The sequence below is a fragment of the Euprymna scolopes genome, chromosome 15 (genome assembly GCF_053919585.1).
Source record: "Euprymna scolopes isolate OS-2025 chromosome 15, ASM5391958v1, whole genome shotgun sequence".
In the NCBI taxonomy this organism is placed as follows: domain Eukaryota; kingdom Metazoa; phylum Mollusca; class Cephalopoda; order Sepiida; family Sepiolidae; genus Euprymna; species Euprymna scolopes.
The window spans coordinates 34,048,006-34,069,935 of record NC_136496.1 but is presented as its reverse complement, the minus strand read 5'-3'; the positions used below and the strand labels follow the sequence as shown (position 1 = coordinate 34,069,935).

The 21,930-nt window shown below is 30.6% G+C and overlaps 1 protein-coding gene across 1 annotated transcript in view; it reads left to right on the top strand.

Annotated features, from left to right (window-relative positions):
- LOC145293770 (pre-rRNA-processing protein TSR1 homolog) overlaps positions 1–16,598 on the top strand; it is an 80,331-nt gene extending 63,733 nt beyond the window's left edge. The window contains exons 17-20 of the mRNA XM_080140281.1: positions 6,561–6,663; positions 12,581–12,721; positions 13,769–13,843; positions 16,358–16,598. Of these exons, the coding sequence (XP_079996407.1) occupies positions 6,561–6,663; positions 12,581–12,721; positions 13,769–13,843; positions 16,358–16,569 (531 nt within the window). The 3' untranslated portion in view covers positions 16,570–16,598. The remainder of the gene's footprint in view (positions 1–6,560; positions 6,664–12,580; positions 12,722–13,768; positions 13,844–16,357) is intronic.
- Positions 16,599–21,930: the final 5,332 nt, after the last annotated feature.

Below are 21,930 nucleotides of genomic sequence, written 5' to 3'. Positions count from 1 at the left end.
CCGATTTATTCAAAACTGTCCCGCACAAAATCGTAACTGCTGAATACCTATAGCCGTCACGTCAATCAAAAACGCGCACCTGTTTGTTTTTTTAACACTTTACTATTTTCCAACTGCGCGTCGTCAACGCTTCGGGTGTTTTTAACATACCCCGAAAAACACCTGAGCAATGCCGGGTACCCCTCGATAGTATATATATAAAGGAAAAATGATTACTACTAAAAATAGAATTTATTGAATTATTAAATTTTATCATGTTTTAATGTAAAAGAATTGTGCAATCAATTCAGTATGACAAATGAACTTATCTCCCTTGACTGAATTTAATTAAGAGTCTGACATTTTTAAACCAAACCTAATTGCGGGTGATTTTTTTTTTTTTCTTCTTAAAAATACATGTAGCATATTTTTTGCTCGATCATTTTTTGTAATTTTTATAATTTATACTAATTTTGCCATGACACGTAAATACATAATGTTTTCACCTGAAATGCATTGGTTTAAAAGATCACCAATGTAAACCAGAACCAAAGATAAATAAAAAAAAAATATATATAAATAAAAATATATTTAAAAACGTATTATATACGTTTGAAGCCAAAACAATGCATTACAAAATAAACAGACATTAATTTTGTTTGAAAATTTATATTGAAATTCATAAATATATTTTGAGGCAAAGCCTCATCTTCAGTATGTCTTTCTTTTTTTGTTTTTTGCCATGTTGGTGCTGGGGCAGAGAATCAGAAAGTAGAAGTCCATTTGTTGTTTTTACGGAAGTTCTTTAAATCTCGGACCGGTGCGTTAGATCACGCAGGATTCACCTTAAGATTTTTTGTTCCTTAGAAGCGCCGGTTGAGTTTGAATAAAATAAATACGTATTATATACATTTGAAGCCAAAACAATGCATTATTACAAAATAAACAGACATTTATTTTTTTTTTTTTTGCCATGTTGTTGCTGGGGCAGTGAATCAGAAAGTAGAAGTCCATTTGTTGTTTTTACGGTAGTTCTTTAAATCTCGGAACTCGTGACATACTGAAGATGAGGCTTTGCCTCAAAATATATTTATGAATTTCAACATAAATTTCGAACAAAATAAATTTCTGTTTATTTTGTAATAATGCATTGTTTTGGCTTCAAACGTATATAATACTATTTATTCTATTCAAACTCAACCGGCGCTTCTAAGGAACATAAAATCTTAACATATATATATATATATGTATATATATATATATATATATGTATATATATATATATATATATATATATATATATATATATATATCTATGTATATATATATATATATATATATATATATATATATCTATGTATATATATATATATATATATATATATCTATGTATATATATATATATATATATATATCTATGTATATATATATATATATATATATATATCTATGTATATATATATATATATATATATATATCTATGTATATATATATATATATCTATATATCTATGTATATATATATATATATATCTATGTATGTATATATGTATATATATATATATCTATGTATATATATATATATATATATATATATATCTATGTATGTATATATGTATATATATATATATATATATGTATATATATATATATCTATGTATATATATATATATATATATATATATATCTATGTATGTATATATGTATATATATATATATATATATATATATATATATCTATGTATGTATATATATATATATATATATATATATATATCTATGTATATATATATATATATATATATATATATATATCTATGTATATATATATATATATATATATATATATATCTATGTATATATATATATATATATATATATATATATATCTATGTATATATATATATATATATATATATATATATATCTATGTATATATATATATATATATATATATATATATATCTATGTATGTATATATATATATATATATATATATATATATATATATATATATATATATATCTATGTATGTATATATATATATATATATATATCTATGTATATATATATATATCTATGTATATATATATATATATATATATATATATATATGTATATATATATATATATATATATATATATGTATGTATATATATATATATATATATATATATGTATGTATATATATATATATATATGTATGTATATATATATATATATATATATATATATATGTATGTATATATATATATATATATGTATGTATATATATATATATATATATATATATATATGTATGTATATATATATATATATATGTATGTATATATATATATATATATATATATATATGTATGTATATATATATATATATATATATATATGTATGTATATATATATATATATATATATATATATATATATATATATATGTATGTATATATATATATATATATATATATATATATGTATGTATATATATATATATATATATATATATATATATATATATATATATATATATATGTATGTATATATATATATATATATATATATATATATATATATATATGTATGTATATATATATATATATATATATATATATATATATATATATGTATGTATATATATATATATATATATATATATATATATGTATGTATATATATATATATATATATATATATATATATATATATATATATATGTATGTATATATATATATATATATATATATATATATATATATATATGTATGTATATATATATATATATATATATATATATATATGTATGTATATATATATATATATATATATATATATATATCTATGTATGTATATATATATATATATATATATATATCTATGTATGTATATATATATATATATATATATATATATATATATATATATCTATGTATGTATATATATATATATATATATATATATCTATGTATATATATATATGTATATATATATATATATATATATGTATATATATATATATATATATATATATATCTATGTATATATATATATGTATATATATATATATATATATATATGTATATATATATATATATCTATGTATATATATATATATATATCTATGTATATATATATATATATATATATCTATGTATATATATATATATATATATATATATATGTATATATATATATATATATATATATCTATGTATATATATATATATATATATATATATATATATATATATATATATATATCTATGTATGTATATATATATATATCTATGTATATATATATATATATATATATATATATATATATCTATGTATATATATATATATATATATATATATATATCTATGTATGTATATATATATATATATATATATATATATATATATATCTATGTATATATATATATATATATATATATATATATATCTATGTATATATATATATATATATATATATATATATATCTATGTATATATATATATATATATATATATATATATATCTATGTATGTATATATATATATATATATATATATCTATATATAATGTGTGTGTGTGTGTGTGTATAATAAATAAATAAATAAATGCACATTAAGTGCGCTTGAAAACCAAATCACAAAGCAATATTAGGAAAATAAATAAATATTTTACTTCAATTATAAATTTCAAGCAAGTAAAATATTTATTTTCCTAATATTGCTTTGTGATTTGGTTTTCAAGCGCAATTGATGCATATTTTATTCCAAACTTGGTGAGACAACAACAACTATGAAAGGCAGTAATTAAGACTCAGCATTTCTGTCCCGTCACGGTTAACCACCTGAAGGAGGCCAGGGGAATAGTTGTCTGAAACGTTGTGAAACAACAATTATGGAGATGAGGATAACAGTTCGCAAATAAATAAATAATCTCAAAGGATTCCAATAATCGTATAAGATATTGCTAGAGTTTTATACTCTGTAGTTATTTCCATTGGAGATGCTCGACTGAGCTTCAATCTCTAGTTCCTCCCTTTAAAACATTTATAGCAAGAACTATCAATCATTATGATGTTGTCTCAGTAACTACCTGGCACTTAAAAACCCGTATCCTCGAGTGGCATTCGATCCTTGATAAGTGGTGATTCCCCTGTAAAAAAAAAATCACCTCCCTACCACATAGTAAGTGTTAATTATACTTATATCCAAATCTTACATACGTATGTATGCCATATTTTATTTGTCAAGATCATCATATCTTGTCGCTCCATCTCTTCAACCAGCGGCGTGCGGTTTCATTACCAACACTGAGGTCTTCGTCCGTACAGTTGGGCCCCAGTGGCCAAGATGTTAAAATGTGCTCGATGGTCTGAACTTGGGCACCACAGGGGCATTCAGCAGTTGTAGAGTAACTCCACATGAGGAGGATTTCGCCAGTTTTTGCAACTTTTGCCCTTGCCCTATTCAGAGTGACCCACTCCGAACGGGACAGGTGTGTGCCAGGTGGTAAGGTTTCACTGGGCTCTGGCAGTGCTATATTTGTAGACTGAGGGTCTACCTCTCTCCACATCTGCAGCCGGTAAGAGGATGTAGGAGTGTCCGGTAGTTCCTCCATTGTGGCAAAGCTTCGCCGGGACACAAGTCGTCTAGCCACCTCCGTCAAAATAATGATATATCACTAATGTTGTTGCCTCTTATAATGTCACATGCTGTCCTTTTCTATATCCGGAGTAAGTTATATAGCAGCTGTGTCAGGACCATCATAATATATGGCAGTGAATGCAGGACTCTTACCCAATCCTCTCTAAGGATAAATACCTTGCATTTGTAGAGTCATGTGGAACGTTTATTCACTTGTATAAGCCGCTGCAGAAGCATGAATGTGAGAAGTGGAGAAACGAGTAAGCTTGCGTTGTTTCAAAATGTTTGACGCCAGAAAAAGTGATTTTAAATGAAAAAAAAAGTAAGATTTGGTTTTTGTCTAGAATTCCGATCTACATATCCATGATGGAACCAAAATGTCATATTCTAAAAATGAAGTAAATTGATTAAGTAGTTTTTTTTTTTTAAAAAAGGAAATCAAAATTTGTGTTGCCATCTTAATGAAACAAAGGATATAACTCAACAATAATTCAAGTTTACAAGATTTATGTTGTAATGCCTATGAATTCCCATTAATCACTTAAGAATGATTTTCCTTATAAAAATAAAATCTCTTGATCAATTTTCATGATTTTTGACTTATGATCTTTTTGTTTCATTTATGGTATGTACATCATAAAGATTTTTCCTGTATTTTTATTTTTAATATGGGTGTCATTCTGGACAAGCTCTGACTATTTAACTAGTTTGTACATCAACAAAATAATTCTTAACAGTATCCCTCTGTCTATTCTACAAGTATTTTAATGGTGAATGCTCTGACGAACTACAAGCACTTGTACCTCCTCGACGTAAATACCTCTGACAAACCCAACAAGCAACTAAATCCCACCCCTACACAGTAGACATCCCTAGATGTAAGAAAGCCTTCTACTCCAATTGTTTCTTCCTCAGAACTTCTAGACTTTGGAACTCCCTTTCGGGATCCTGCTTCCCCAACTGTACTGATTTGCAGAATTTCAAGTGAAATGTGAACAGACATCTTGCTGCTCATCTCCGTTCATAACTTATGCCTCCGATAGTAGCCCCCTACTTCAAAGTGGCACTGTGCCTTGTTTGGGGTGAAAATTAATTAAAAAAAACAACAACAAAAAAAAAAACAAAAACAAACATAACACTTCATCAGTGCATATTTTACTAAAGTTATCTGCAAATTTTTTTATGGCCAAAATGTATGAAATTGATTGTGTTGGGTTATTGATGTTTCGATACTTGTACAGTTTAATCAAGACATTAAAAAATGAAAATATCGAAAAAAGTTAGTGTATGTATCCTTTATGGAATGAAGTTCTCCGAAAAAAAAATTCACTTAATTTTATTGAGTAGTTTTTTTTTTTTTACAGAGGAAAATCAAATTTTAATGAGATCCATCTATTGTGCCACTTGACTTTTTATGGACACTAGGAGGGGGGGAGGTGCCTTTAAACGAAAAATGATTAACAAAGGACAAAATGAAAAAGGATTAAAAAAAGGACAAATAAACTCTGTAAAATAAGTGAAAAAAAAACTAGAATATTTATCTAAGTATTTTTTCTGCTCATGTTTCAAAATAATCTTGTCAAATTTTGACAAACGGTGATTGGAGTTATCTCCCCCTTGGTGCTCCCTTCTCCTAAGCGAAAAAAAAAAGATGGCCACTACCTGATCATTCTCATTAAAATTTGATTTTCTCCAATAAAAAAACAAACTGCTTGATCAAATTAAGGCATTGTTTTTGCATGAAAACTTTATTCCATAATGAGTACATACAATATAATTGTTTTTTCAATATTTTCATTTTTTTGTCTTGATTAAACTGTACACGTACCAATGTTTCTATCAATTTTATAAATTTCTGAACTTGTTTGTCCGTTATTTCACTCATGACATATGCAAACTGCACAATTAACGTTTACATTTTAAAAGAATTTATGTATTTTCAATTTCAGTATGAGAGGTTCTTACCCATGGGTGTATCAACTGTAGCCACTGCGTATGCCCCAATTTCTTTCCCTCCATCACCAGTGCTTGTTTTCCAACAATCGGTTTCAGGTAAACATTTTTTCTTAACTCCATGTTATATTATCAATCAATTAGAGAATTACTCTTAAATTTCTCTTGAGTCGTCTCATTGAACCATCTCTGTTAGACCTTGCCATCAGATCCTCAAAATAACATCCAGAGTTTGTAATATTTGCAAGTTGGGCAATGTGTTGGATACTCATTTAGTCCCTAGTGCTTAAAACTGTACTGATCGACAGACAAGACAGATAAGTATATTGAGTCAATTACTAAATTATTTTTGTTATTTATTGATCTGAAGGCAAACTCAATGATTTTATTGCAAACATGTCAAACAGTTTTTGTAATTATGAACAATAAGGATGATTCATAAATTAAATAACATGGAATTAGGTTCAGGATTCTCCTGTGTTGTTCCAGCCAACTATGTCTAGATGTTGCTATCAGCCGGTCCTCAAGATGGCATCCATAGTTTTCTAAAGTTTTGCCAATGTAAGTCTCATGACATTATTCCAATTGATCTGTTGCCTTGAAATGGATTCCATAGGATCAATATATTCACAAATTATGATGATCATCAAACCAGTCTTCTTTCTCTTTGCAAAACTGAGATAGGAAGAAGGTTTTTCTTGGTTGAGTGTTTTGTTTTCCAGCTGATGTCTTATGCAACTCTTTGTGTATGTTCTGTCAAGTGTCACTGTTAAAGTTGTTGAGCCGTCTAGCAAGACAGATCTCACCATCACCGTTGAACTATAAATGTTAAGAGAATTAAAAAAATTCAATGCTATACCCTAATTCTACTTGAGTGGAACCCTGGTGTGTCCTTAGTATGGCTGGCCTTGAGAGATTCAGCCCTCAGACCAAGCTAATTGCCATAATATTTATGGGCCCTGATTACATTAACAATATGTTTACTAGTAAATATCAAGGCTGGTATATGCATGTGTTTGGTTGGATAACCATGTGAAAATGACATAATTGTTTGGTTAAAGATATTTCCATGCAGGCGGGGAGGTGTTGATTTACTTTGGGATTTCGATTCATGTGTGTGTTTGGGGGTTATGTAATAGAATTGAATGCAGAGACCGGACTGAGAAATAATAATAAAAATTGTTTTATTAGGGATTTAATTCTGTGCAAAAAGATAAAAGTTCGCTTTTAACCCGCTGAGTAATAGAATTGAACACCCTGATCAAGGTGAGTGTGGCTTGAGCAATCTTGTTTTGGTTTGAGATTTATTTTCAATTGTTTGCTAAAGATGTTCTGCACAAAAACGGAAAAGCCGTTGTACACTTGTACACGTTATGGCCTTGGTTGCAAAATGGACATGAGAACAGGAAATAACTCTGACTTGCTTTTTGGTTTGTACAATCACATTTATTTCTTCGTCGTTACAGCCGTAACGTCACCCACGTGATGTAGAACATTTTCCACGTCTCTCCCGAGATTACGAACGTTATCTTGTCTCTCTTGAGACCTTTCTTTCTTTTTTTTTTATAGCCCCCCCTCCCCCGTCACTTTTCATGCATTTACATCCATGCAACGTTACACTGATTTGCTTTGAGATTTTGATTGAAAGAATTATTTTAAAATTGTTTATTAAAGATTGTCTCTGCGCAAAAAGGGGAATGTCCTTTTGATTACTAACAAAAGGAAGGTGCCACCTCAAAGAGAGTTGAATATTTTTGGCCTTTAAAAGCCTGTTGGCTCGGTCACCTTGGTATTGATAATTGACCAATCCTCTACTGTGTCAGCTGATGTGGCACTCATTGATTGGTCAATTGAGGGAGTAGAGATCATGCCTCTGCCTGATTACATTCGTAGGATAAATACCAGTGCAGAGCTGTTTTTTGGCAGTTAGTTTTTTGTGATTATAAACAGTGGATTTCTATTATTTTAACATGTGTGTATGATCAAATGCGAACACTGTGCTGGACAATACAACCTCTATCTTTGAGAACTAGAGACTGCCAAAACACTATCATGGCTAGTAAGAAAAAAAAGTATTGTCTAAACCGTCCTGGTGAAGGCTTTGGTATAAGCTGGAAGTTAGAAATTATTTAAATAAATAAATATTTATTTAAAAATAAAAATACTGTACAAGTCTGATCTTAAACACTATAATAAGTGAGTGTTTTTTATTTTTTTATTTGTGTTTTTGCAGACTTTATACATCGTCATCCTTTTTATCTTTATTTTCCTCCAAATCTTTTTTCATTTCATATGATAAATTTTCTAACAGTTTTTTGAGGAACATACATTTGTCTCTTAGGAGTTGTTTAGTTGTCTTTTGCTTTTTAACGAAATGTGTGTAAGGCGTACTATATATAAAAAATATCTTATGAGTTTGAATTAACTACATTTTTGATTTTGGAATAACTAATGACATATATATATATATATATATATAGAGAGAGAGAGAGAGAGATAATATATATATTCTGTCATGGCTCTACGGACAAATTTATCTTTAGTTGACCTTTGACAACTACATATTTTCGTTTACTAGCCAAATAGAAAAATTACTAGCCAAACCCACATGAATTTTGGAATATGACATCTTTGTTTTGTGATGAGTACGTACACCAAAAATTTTTCTGTATTTTTTTTAATAAGTGTAATTCTAAATATACAACAAATTTTATGTTGATACTTGAATGTATAAACATTCTGATTTCGTCAGATGTTTTTTAAACAGCCTTCGTTAAAAAAAAGTATATTGTTCTATTAAACTTTTATTGTTTAAATAATTTAACTTTGTTCGTTTTATTAAAAAAAAAAAAAAGTTGAAAAAATATTTTTACTAAGTGAAAAAAATACAATCGCAGAAAGATAAGTGTTTCATTATTTCTAGTCACCATTTTGAAAAATCACTCACAATTGCGACTGTTTCACTGGCAAAGAAGAGCCGTGTCTATATAAGATCCTATCTTGATAAATGGATGCTTGATATTATAGATAGAACATTAATATGACAAAATAAATTGATGAAAAATAGAAATTTGCATTATTTATTAAGTCCTCAAAGTTAAAAAATAATGAATATAATGAAAGATTTTCCTTATTTTATGGAGTTTCAAAAATTAGGCTTTTTTTTTCTTTAGAGGAAATAACTATCAAAATAAAAGTTTATAATCACTATATGATTGCTAGTTAGCGTAAACTTTGAAAATTGTAATATTAAAAAAGCGAATTGAAGTAGTTGAAGAAAATTAAAAATAAGATCCATGAATTCAAATCTGTACTTAATATATAAAACGAATTTTGTGTGGATGTCTACATGAGTGAATGTGAGTTTGTTCCCTGTGATCTCTGAAACAGCTGGGCCGATTTTATTTTTATGAAATATCACAAATGTACTTTTTGTCTGGGAGTGTTTTTAGATAGGTTTTCTTTGATAAGTAGCGATAATCGAAAAATTCCAATTGAAGAAGGAACAGATTTCGACCAAAGCTAACACCCTTGTGTAGCTTAACAACACAAATGCATTTGAGATGTTATTTGTGTAACGTTTCGGTCGGTGTAGCCTTCGACCTTCGTCAGGCATGGTGGTAGTTATCTTGAAGAAAAAAGAAGAAATGTTAATGGCTCCGTAGATGGTTTCATATTCTTGAAGTCGTTTTTTTTTATTTTTTGAGGGCCGTGCTTTCGTATATGTGATTGTTTCTCACACATATGAAATCACAGCCAAAAAAAAAACTAAAATAGTACGAAACCATCTACGGGGCCGGTAACTTTTCTCTTTTCTTTTCAAGATAACGTCTAACATGCCAGATGAAGGTCGAAGGCTATATCGACCGAAACGTCACACTAATAACACTGAAGATGAGAATAATAGTCCGATCAAAACAAGTAATATAGAAAATCAGTCCTCATCTAAAAATTCACAACTGTATTATCACCATACAAGCAAAAGAGCCCAGCATATAAAATCAACAATAGGTTCTTTGATAAAACAGGAGTATGTTTGAAATAAATGTTTCTGTTTAAAGCACAATTGAATCATGATACTTGACTTTAACATTTTAAACTATTATTCAAACCATTGTATAAAAATGGTTTTATAAGTTCAACAGAAGGTGCTCTACATTGTAGACAACAATGAATTGTGGATCAAGTCACTGCAGGAAAGCATGTGAAACTTTCTCCTGGTACACTGGTAGCACCTTTTTTTTATTTTTTACATTTTCACCCCAAACAAGGCACACATTGCCACTTTGATGTAGGGGGCTACTATCAGTGACATAAGCTACAGGGGTACTATGTGGGGAGTTGGGCAGCAAGATGTCGGTTCACATTATACTTGAACTTCTGCATGTCAGTACAGTTGGGGAAGCAGGAACCCAGAAGGGAATTCCAAAGTCTAGCGGTTCTGGGGAAGAAACTGCTGGAGTAGAAGGCTGTCTTACATCTAGGGATCTCAACTGTGAAGGGGTGGGATTTTGCTGCTTGTGGGGTTTGTCAGGAGTATTTATGTTGAGGGGGTACAAATGAAACCGATTTGATTGGCGAGTTCACTGATTTCGATGACAATAAAAATATTGGAAGTGTGAAACATTAATTGATCTGTATTCAATCCTGGACAATGTTGGCTCTCCCTGCTAGTATAATCAAAAAGGAAAATATGATCAATAAATTGGTTGATATATAAAATAATGAGTTAAAAATCTATAATATTGATGTGAATAAATCTACTCAGATCAGAGTAAAATAAATTCTTAGTCAAATTATAAATAGAAGCATCTTGTCACAAAATTGAATTATCATTAGTAAGTATTTTTACCTACTAATGATAATTCATCTACAATGTAGATATTTTAACTGTTGATTTAAATTAAATTTAATGCACAATAAAGACAAAAGAAAAAAAGAAAAGCTAAGGAGAAAAATAGGGAAATAAAACTAAGAGTTAAAATAAGATAAAAAAAAAAAGGAACAGGGGAGGAAGTAGAATAGATTAAGAATTGAAAAGAAAAAAGGGAGGGAAAGAAACAAGAAAAATAAGGCTGAAGGCAAAAATTGAAACGAGGCTATCAATGAAAATGAATTTAGAACAATTTAAAAAATATGATAAAAATATAAAAAGCTGTTCGTGATGAATTATAAAGAGATTTTAATGTAATAGAGAAATTAAAAATGAACAAAAATTTTTTTTTTCAAGTATACTCAACAAAATTTGTAAACGGTTTTTATAAAGATTTACCAAATAAAATATTACAGAAAATTTGAAATTTTAATTAAAAAAAATGTTTTATAAAAATTCTATATTTAACATATTTAAAGAAAAACCCTAATTTTTGAAACTATCGAATAAAGAAAATCTTTTATTATATTCATTGTTTTTTTTTTTTTTTTAACCTTTTATGATTTTATAAATTTTGATATTTTATCCTATTAATATATATACTATACCACTTCACTTTACTTGGTGTATATTCTTAACGCTAGTGAATGCCCCACTGATATTAGACTAATAGTAAAAATATCAGTATAGGCCGAAACAGTTGCATGCTTGTTATAGTAAATAAACGGGACCTTTTTGAGCGAGCATAAAAATGAGTGTTCCCACTGTTATAATAAAAATGTATTTATAGCTCTAGTATTGCATTATTGAGCTAGCTAAATTAACTTGTTTTTATTAATATTTATATTTAAATACAAAATTGGAAAATTTTATTTAACAGTATATAAGTGTATATATATAAATAAATATATATATACTTATTAGTAGTTCATTAAATATTCTTATTAAAATTTATTTTATACTCGATGTCCCAGTTAATGAAACCGTCTCTGGAGAGACGCATGTTGACTGGTTTGAGCCAAATTTGATTGGCTTTCGTAGATAGAAATGTTAGCTGTATGAGCTAATAAGTTTTAATATATATATGCTGCCTATAATTTACCGTGCCTATAATGTTTAATGTACCCTTTTTCTTTTTATCAGGAAATCACACTTTGGTCGCCTCGGGGTCTGTATTGTCACCAAACCCTGATCGAATCATCACAAAACGTATTGTGCTCAGTGGACATCCGTTCAAAATTCATAAAAAATCTGCTGTAATCCGCTACATGTTTTTCAATAGAGGTAAGGCGTGATACGTCGATTTTCTTTTCCTTCCAGGAATTCATTATGCTTTCAACTTTGATGTTAAGTTTTTCTTTAATAGGAATTGCTTCAAATAAGAAGATATGTATATATAAAATGTGATGCTAATTCTATTTTTTTTTTTTATACCTCAGTTGTATATATTATGAAATCCCCCACGTCCCCCCTCCATACATACATACATACATACATACATAGTCCTTATAATGTAAATGGAAGATGTTCTCAGGAGAATAAAATGGAAGGCACACATTTATTTTGATAACTTAAAGAATTAATTGGAATTAACTAGTTTTAAAAGCCAGGAATCAGCACCACAATTTAATGTTTCAGTTAATGAAACCGTCTTTGGATTTAATGAAGATTGCCAGAGACATTTTTTTTTTTTTTACAAAGAGGTTACCACATATCAAGGCCCAGAAGCCACTCAAGGATGAAGGTTAATGTGTGTAATTGTAGTCATTAGGAAAGTAGTATAGTAATTGTTTGTGGTGAAAATTAGTTATAATCAGATTATTTTTAAGGACGGTTCAATAAGAACTTGTTTCCACACACAGAGACACATAAAGTATATTTGTGTGAAATTTCAAGAAAATCAGCGAAGCCATTACGTAGTCCATAAGGAAAGAACTCACACATAGAGACAAAGTGCCTAAATAGAGATGTTAGGTTGGTGCAAAAATTTTTTTTTTTTACGTATATATATATATATATATATATATATATATATGATAAAAAAATTACGTTATTTTTCCACCAACTTAATATATTTAGTCTATCAACTGTCACCATGGTTTAATTTGTTGATATTCATATTGTGCCTTGAATAAGATGGTGAGCCAAATAAAATGAACTTGAAGACCAGATTTGGCCTGTAGGCTGGAGGTTGCCGACCCCACAAGATAAATTAAAAAAAAAAAATATTTCGATCAAAAAAATGTCCTCTTTTTTTTTATTTCATCTTCAATGTCCTCAATGCTATTGCTCTTTTTAATCCAATCTTTTTTTTTTTATTTGTGTCTGCAGAGGATGTGCACTGGTTTAAGCCTGTTGAGCTGAGGACAAAATGGGGACGTCGAGGGCACATCAAAGAAGCAATGGGTGAGATTTTTTTTGCCTCTCTTATTTTATTTTTTCCGTTTCTTTCTTTAATGACAAAGAAAAGTTCTTCAATTTAAAAAAAAATTTCTAATTGCTGTTGTTTTTTTCTGTCTCATTTTTCTCTCTTTTCCTTCTGTATTATTTTTTTCTTCAGACATGCATTTTTTCTCAGAGCATACATTTATCTCTGTATATATATATTTTTTTCTTCTGGCATAATTTTTTTATTCGGAATCACTAATGATTTATATCTTGTCAGCCCATGCCATTTCCTGTTATTCTCAACTAATTAAATATGGATTTACTCGCTCCAAAATATTATCTATTTTTTTTTTTTTTTTATTTAACTTCAGTAAGTTTTAAGAGATCAAGAGGCTCCCTCCTGGAGCTAACACTTGATTCTGTTATGATTTAAATTCATATCCGAGGGCTCTTTTAAGAATAGATGCTGTTCCCTTTATGGCTGCTATTTGTATTTCCTTACAGCTTGGTCTTCCAGGGATTGCTTCTAAGTATTTCTGAAGGTTCTTTTTTATTAAGCCAGTTGCTCCTATCACAATTGGTATAATGCTTATTTCTTTCAGAGACCATGTCGTTTTTAGATCATTTTTTAGGTCCTGATATTTTGTTAGCTTTTCCTGCTCAGCTCTAGTAAGGCCGAAATCATTTGGGACTGTGACATCTATCGTATTTGGAGTTTGTAGTGACTCTCAAAGTTCTATTTATACTTTAAATCCAAGGGCTGTGATGCATCCTTTTTTTTTTTTTTTTTTTTTTACTAAAAAGAAAAGCTGTTGAAGAGCTACAAAGATAGGAGTGGTACCATTAAAAAGAGCGACCCTTTTGTGCTCCAGAATTTATTTTTCTACATAGTCACTACCATTCTAAATGAATTTTTGCTAGCGATGGTGTTGGCAGTGCATAGGTGTCTGGACCATATTTTGTCACTCACATCTTTATCACCACACTGAAATCAACAAACCCATCTCCTAACTGCTGACATCAGTTGCATCAGTGTTATAAATATTCAACATACACCAGTAAATGTTGATCAATTCTATTTTTTGGCGTAAATGAATTCAGTTACGTATCTCTGCTTCTAATTCACGTCTGTGACAGGGGTTGCTTTCTTAGAATCTCACACCATCAATATCTGCAACAGCGATGAAACTTTTAGATCATGAATGCATGAATTCCATCATCATAACAATGAAATTTGCAATTCCTTCTGGTCCATTCAGGAAGCATTATTTGTTCTTTCTGCTTCTATTGGCTATTCAATATTAAAATGAACAGCATAGTGAAATGTTTAGATGCTGTTGTTGAGGGATCCTTATATGTAGATGACCTCCTGGTGTATTGCAGATCAAAGTATATACACACTATTGAGCACAAACTTCAACAATGCCTAAATAAATAAGACAAAAGGGCAACGGAAAATGGATATAGGTTTTCCAAATCAAAAACCAAATGCGTTCATTTCTGTCACACGGGAAAATTTCACAATGACCCTACACTGAAACTTGCAAGAACACTAATCCCCATTGTAGAAGACCAATTTCTGGGACTAATATTTGATAAAAAAAAACTGACATTCATCCCCCACCTGAAGAATCTACGAAATAGTTGTAATAAAAGACTGCAATTATTACACAGAGTGGGGTAGGGCGATCAAGAAACTAATGAAGTTATATAGAACTCTGATTAGATCAAAAGTAGACTATGATAGTTTTTTATATACCAATCAACCAGAAAATCCTACCTAAAGATTTTAGACCCAATTGACCATGGATTAGCATTTGGTGCTTTTAGAATGTTTCCAGTTGAAAGCCTTCATGCAAAGGCTAACGAAATTCCTGCAGATATAAGGAGTCGCAAACTGGGTGCCGAATACTATGCTAAATTAAAAGCACATCAAAGTAATCCAGCATATGAAGTTACATTCAATCTGAGATATAGAGAGTCATTATCCATAAAGCCCTTTAGTCTTAGATTGGAAATAATACAAGAATCAGAAATGGCTGTAGAAAATATCCAAGAACACATACTGACTGAAACCCAACTTGGATTCTCAAAAAAACCCAAAGTAATACTAAAATTAAATGAATTCCCAAAAATGAAAACTCGCCCTAATACCTACCAAGAGAAAGCCTGTGATATCCTCCTGAAATACACTGACCATTTACACATTTTCACTGACGGCTCCAAAGACCACAGTAGAGTGGCATGTGCTGCTGTATCGAATGAAACAACCCTAAAAAAGGCCTTTCCAACAAAAAGCTCTATTTTTACCGCTGAAACCTGTGCCATCGACCTAGCACTCAACATTTTCGAACAAAATAAAAATAAGAAATTCCTAATATTCTCAGATTCACTTTCTGTACTAACATCACTGAATAACAAAAAACTTGAAAACCTCTAATCATTAAACTCCTAAACAGAATTGATTTGTTTTGAGCTATATTATTTTTATTTTACTTATAATTTTACTTTTTTTTTTTTGATTAATCGCAGGTACTCATGGTCATATGAAGTGCGTCTTTGACAGCCAGCCGAAATCACAGGACACAGTTTTGATGAATCTATACAAAAGGGTATTCCCTAAGTGGACGTATAATCCCAGGATTCCTGACCCACCATTAATGAAGATTCAGGAAGAGGTTGACATGGATGATGACAATGATGACGAAAAAATGGTAGAAACTGCTTACAGCATGTTTGACTAAACTTGTGAATAAAACTGTATTTAACACGTGTTGCGTTGTCCTGCGTTTCTCCATCACCATATCAATACATTACGTTTCAGGATATTGAAACTTTTTACTATGACTAAAAATGGATTAGAATACACAAATTGAATAGAAATGAGCTCCAATCTCTGCTCCCCCCCCTCGCCAATCTTTCACGAAAAACACTCGTCTAGCTGAAACCACTGTCAATAATTTTCTCCACTCTTTATCTGTGCCTAAATAGAAACCTAGATTCCATGAACAAAGCTTCTTTCTTAGAAGTGAACGCCTGTGAAACTCTCTTCCGTTTGCCTGTTTCCCACCTGACTACAACTTGGATGTCTTCAAGTCCAACATAAACAAATTCCTGATGAACCGCCTCCTTAAGTAAGACAGTTTATCAAATCTCCACATACTAACGATTACTACGATACTATCCCATTGATTACTGTACACGCAATAACCCTTATCCCCGAGTGGCTTCTGGGCCTTGATAAGTGGTGACCACCTTGTAAAAATAAAAGAAAGGTTATTTATCTCATTTAGAAAATGAAATATTAACTGTTCCATAAATAAGATACTGGGTGTATATGATGTTTTAATAATCAATAGGTGTATATGATATGTTTTAATAATCAATAGGTGTATATGATATGTTTTAATAATCAATAGGTGTATATGATATGTTTTAATAATCAGTAGGTGTATATGATATGTTTTAATAATCAGTAGGTGTATATGATATGTTTTAACAATCAGTAGGTGTATATGATATGTTTTAACAATCAATAGGTGTATATGATATGTTTTAACAATCAGTAGGTGTATATGATATGTTTTAATAATCAATAGGTGTATATGATATGTTTTAATAATCAATAGGCCTATAAAAAAAACTGAGTTCATTCCCTATGGACTTGGCAGTGTTCCTAGATAGGTTTTGGATCCAAATGTCTTTTGATAAGTATCGATAATCGAAATAATCCGATGGAAATAGGAACAGGCGATTTTGACCAAAATAAACACCTTACACAGCCTAACATCACAAGTGCATTTGAGAAGTTTTATTACCACACAAGCTGAAAGACACAGCATATAAAATCAATAGTAGGTTCTTTGATATAACAGAAATGCGTTAGAAATGAATGTTTCTGTTTAAGGCACAATTACACCATGATACTTGACTTTTTCATTTTAACTTTAAGTGGGGCCATTATTTACACTTTTTATAAAATCCAAAGTAGATTCTCTACAGTGCAATGTAGACTATAATGCATTGGTGACTGCAGGGAGGTATGTGGAGCTTCCTCCCGATACACTGCGGTGGTAGGGGAGGAGTTCTCTAACTAGAGCAGGCTATCAATAGATTTGATAAAAAAAAATGTGCGATTTCACTGATTTCGATGACAATAAAAGTATCGGAGGATAGAACATTTGTTGATTTTCATTCAATCTTGGACCCTGTCAGGTCGCCCTGCTAGTTGCTGGCAAATTCATGATTATTTGTGCTGCAATTTTCTTTTGTTGACTTGCGTTTGGAAAATGGTGACAATCATACATTTAAATGGTGTGCAGTTATAGTGCACTATAATGCAGAAAGTCAAAGTCAATCTCTGACTGGAGCCTCCATTTAATGTAGAAGAGGCATGGTATCGTACGTCTGGAACATAATACCACACAACAGGTCCCTGTTGATTGTAGCATGGTAGTCTTCAAGCCCAAAAGGTTTCAAACAGGAAATTCAAAAGTTGGTGGACGTCTACGAGATTGCCGTCCACCTCAAAATTCCACGGTATACATTTTTTTAAAAAACACTTTTTTCTGGTTAATCTCAAATTTAACTTTCAGATAAAAAAAAAAGACGATTTTGCTAAAAAATGTTTTTTTATGATTTTTATCATCGGAGATCAGTTTTCAATTATAACGTTCTACTAAATTGAACACCCACTTTGTGACCATCATTCGGAGAAAAAGAGCGACTCTCTTGTGAGCAGTGAATATTCCTGTTTAAAAAAAGAGATTACAATGGGAACTTTGGTTTTACATCTCTTTCTCATTCCAACTCAAGACCCACCTGTAAAATGATGACTTTTATAGGTTTTCGGGTATGCTGAAAACGAATATCATGGTAATATCCTATTTTAGCGTCGGAAAAGATTTTCCAAGATATTCAATTAAAAAAAAAAAAAAATTGAAAAAGTTTATTTATATAAAAATAAATAAAAAAAATGTTTTCGTTATAAGTAAAAACATCTGACAATTCAACGAGTCTAACTTTTAGCATTTTTGGAATTTCAGGAAAACAATTTTTGATCTTGATACAAATAATATTTCTGTTTAGTTTTTGATTGAATTGGTTTATATACAACATTATTTTAAATGATTATAGTCACATATTTTTTGGACGCTAAAATAGGATATTACTAATATAACATTTATATTTGAGGAAGACAAGTAGTTTTCAATTTGTTTTAAATTCACCACAAATAATTGTTATCAAAGGCAAGAAATAATTTATTAAAGAAAAGATAGCTGAGAAGTGAGGGAGGGAGGGAGGGGGGGGGGTTAAGAAAGTCCCTTTGCAACCCCATTTTTAGACGGGAATATTCACCGGTCATGTGAAAGTGGCTCTTTTTTTTCTCAATGGTGGTTACAAAATGGGTGTTCAATTTAGTAGAACGTTACAATTGAAAACTGATCCTCCACAATAAAAGTCATAAAAAAATATTTTTTTTTCAAAAATTTTTTAAATCTTAAACTTAATTTTGTAATCGATGAGATTAACCGGAAATAAGTTTAAACAAAAAAAAAAAAAAAGGGAAAATTGTGGAGTTTAGAGGTTGGGGAGGGCGGTCAATCTCGTAGACGTCTGGCCAAAAGTTTATCCCCATTACGTTTAGGTCTATTTGACATAATGGTAAGTGTCTGTTATTGGGCCGGGGGGGACTGAGGTTCAATCCTCGGTCAAGTCATACCAAATACTTCAAAAATGGTTTTTGATCCCCCTCTTGCTAATTACTCAGCATAATAAAAGGAGGATCAAGGATAAGTGGAGAAATAGGGTGACACCCTACTCTATACGTCAGTATAACAGCTAATGAAAAGATCCGTTGGGTTGCCGGTGATTATAATCGGTCACTTACCTTTATATTAAGAAATCTAGTAATCACAATTGAGCTTTCAGACTCTTTTCTGTGTGACCCTAAAAACTTAAATAATGTAAGATTTTTATAAAATTTCACACGAAGACACTTTATGTGCCTGGCAGTGTTCTTAGATAGGTTTTGGATCGAAATGTTGATAACTGAAATAATTCGATGAAAGAAGGAACAGACGATTATGACCAAAGTTAACACCTTACACACAAGCGCATTCGAGAAGTTTTATTACCACACAAGCTGAAAGACCCGGCATATAAAATCAATAGTAGGTTCTTTGATATGAGAGGAAAACATTAGAAATGAATTTCTGTTTAAAGCACAGTCGCACCAGGATACTTGACTTTTTCATTTTAACTTTAAGTGCAGCCATTATTTACAGATTTGGTACTCCTGCAGTATTTTACCCACCGATTTCACGATCTTAGCCGAGCGTTGACGAACGCTTTCGGCGTTAACGCCGACGAAAGCCGAGATTTTCTACTGACTGTAGAGAGGCAAAGTAGGGAGCAAAGGGTTTTCAGAGGATGTGGAAAGAAGCTCCTTCCCAAACCGGGTAGCCTTCCGCGATTTGATTTATTATGGAGACAAAAGGGTTGTGTCCACATTTTTGTCTCTGCATAAATATGTTTCCAACAGCTCCCGGTTTTTTTTTTTTTTTTTTTATCGCTAAATTAAATAGCTGAAATGAAAGGCTGTGTATTTTTACTTTGAACAATAAAATAACTGAAATGAAACGCTATGTATTATTCGTCTGCTGCGCGTTCGTTTGAAGCGCCCTGATTGGCTGATAGAGTATCGTACCGCTCGCCATGTTCCGGCGTTTTCCGACGGATGTCGATCAACGCTCGGCTAAGATCGTGAAATCGGTGGGTAAAATACTGCAGGAGTACCACAGATTTTATAAAATCAGAAGTAGATTCTCTACAGTGCAAAGTGCAATGTAGACTATAATGCATTATGGACTAAGTTACTGTAGGGAGGCGTGTGAAGCTTCCTCGCGATACACTGTAGTGGTAGGAGATGTTCTCTAATTAGAACAGGCATCCAATGAATTTGATTAAAAAATGTGCGATTTCACCGATTTCGCTGACAATAAGAGTATGGGAGGATAGTCTCTCTCTATTCAATCGGTATATCTATGATAGGTCCGCTACTGTGCTCCAATTTCTGGTTCCCTCTAAAAAATTTACAGTAAAAACTTGTCTAGCTATCACCACGGCAAAAATTTTCCTTTCTTCATATGTGTATTTAAAACCAAACAGAATAAAAAGTAAACTTCCATGAACGAAGTTTCTTTCCAAGGACTTCTTATCTGCGAAAAACGATACCAAGGGGCCGCTTTTCTGCTGACTACAACATGATAGTCTTAAAATCCAGTAAAAAAACTAATACTTGTCGATCCGTTCTCTTGAAGTATTTTAATTTTGCATATTCTACTAATCACTTTCAATCCTTTCATAGTATTGCTCATCATCTAATTGACAATCTTTATCCTCAAGTGGGGTTTAGCCTTGGCAAGTGGTGACTCATAAATATGCAGAAAAAGCATGATGCTCCTCTATCTCCCGGGATTTTAAGAGAGATGAACGGACGATTTCTGCTTAAATAGATATGAACAATATATTTAAAGGCAATTAGTTGGAGAGGGTAGCTAAAAGAAACACCCCCTCCTCCCCGGAGGTTAACAACGAAACGAAGAAAACAGGATTAAGAATAACAATATTTATTCGATGTGTTTGTGAGAGAGAGAGATATTGCACAGGTGTGGGTATTTATTTGCTCCCCCACCGAGCAAATTAGGCACAAGGCCAATTTTTGATGTGAGGAGTGAAGGGAGGGGGAAGGGAAAAAGGGGACCAGCTCCCGAGAGGTGGGAAATGGGAGCTGGTTAAAGGTCAGGTATGTGGGGTTGCCCTCACATCTGGTCCTTGCTTGCAGTATCTGTCGGAACAGATACTACACTTTGATCTTGTCGCCCGGGCCGCGGAGGGCTCTCAAGACATTAAAAAATGAAAATATCGCAAAAAAAAAAGTTATATTGTACGTATCCATTTTGAACTGAAGATCTAAAAAAAAAATTCAGTTAATTTGATCGAGTAGTTTTTTTTTTATATAGCAGAAAAATCCGTTTTTATGACATCACGTTGAAGGCTTGATTTTTAAAAATCTTTGGATGTTAGAAACGCCACGGGGAGAT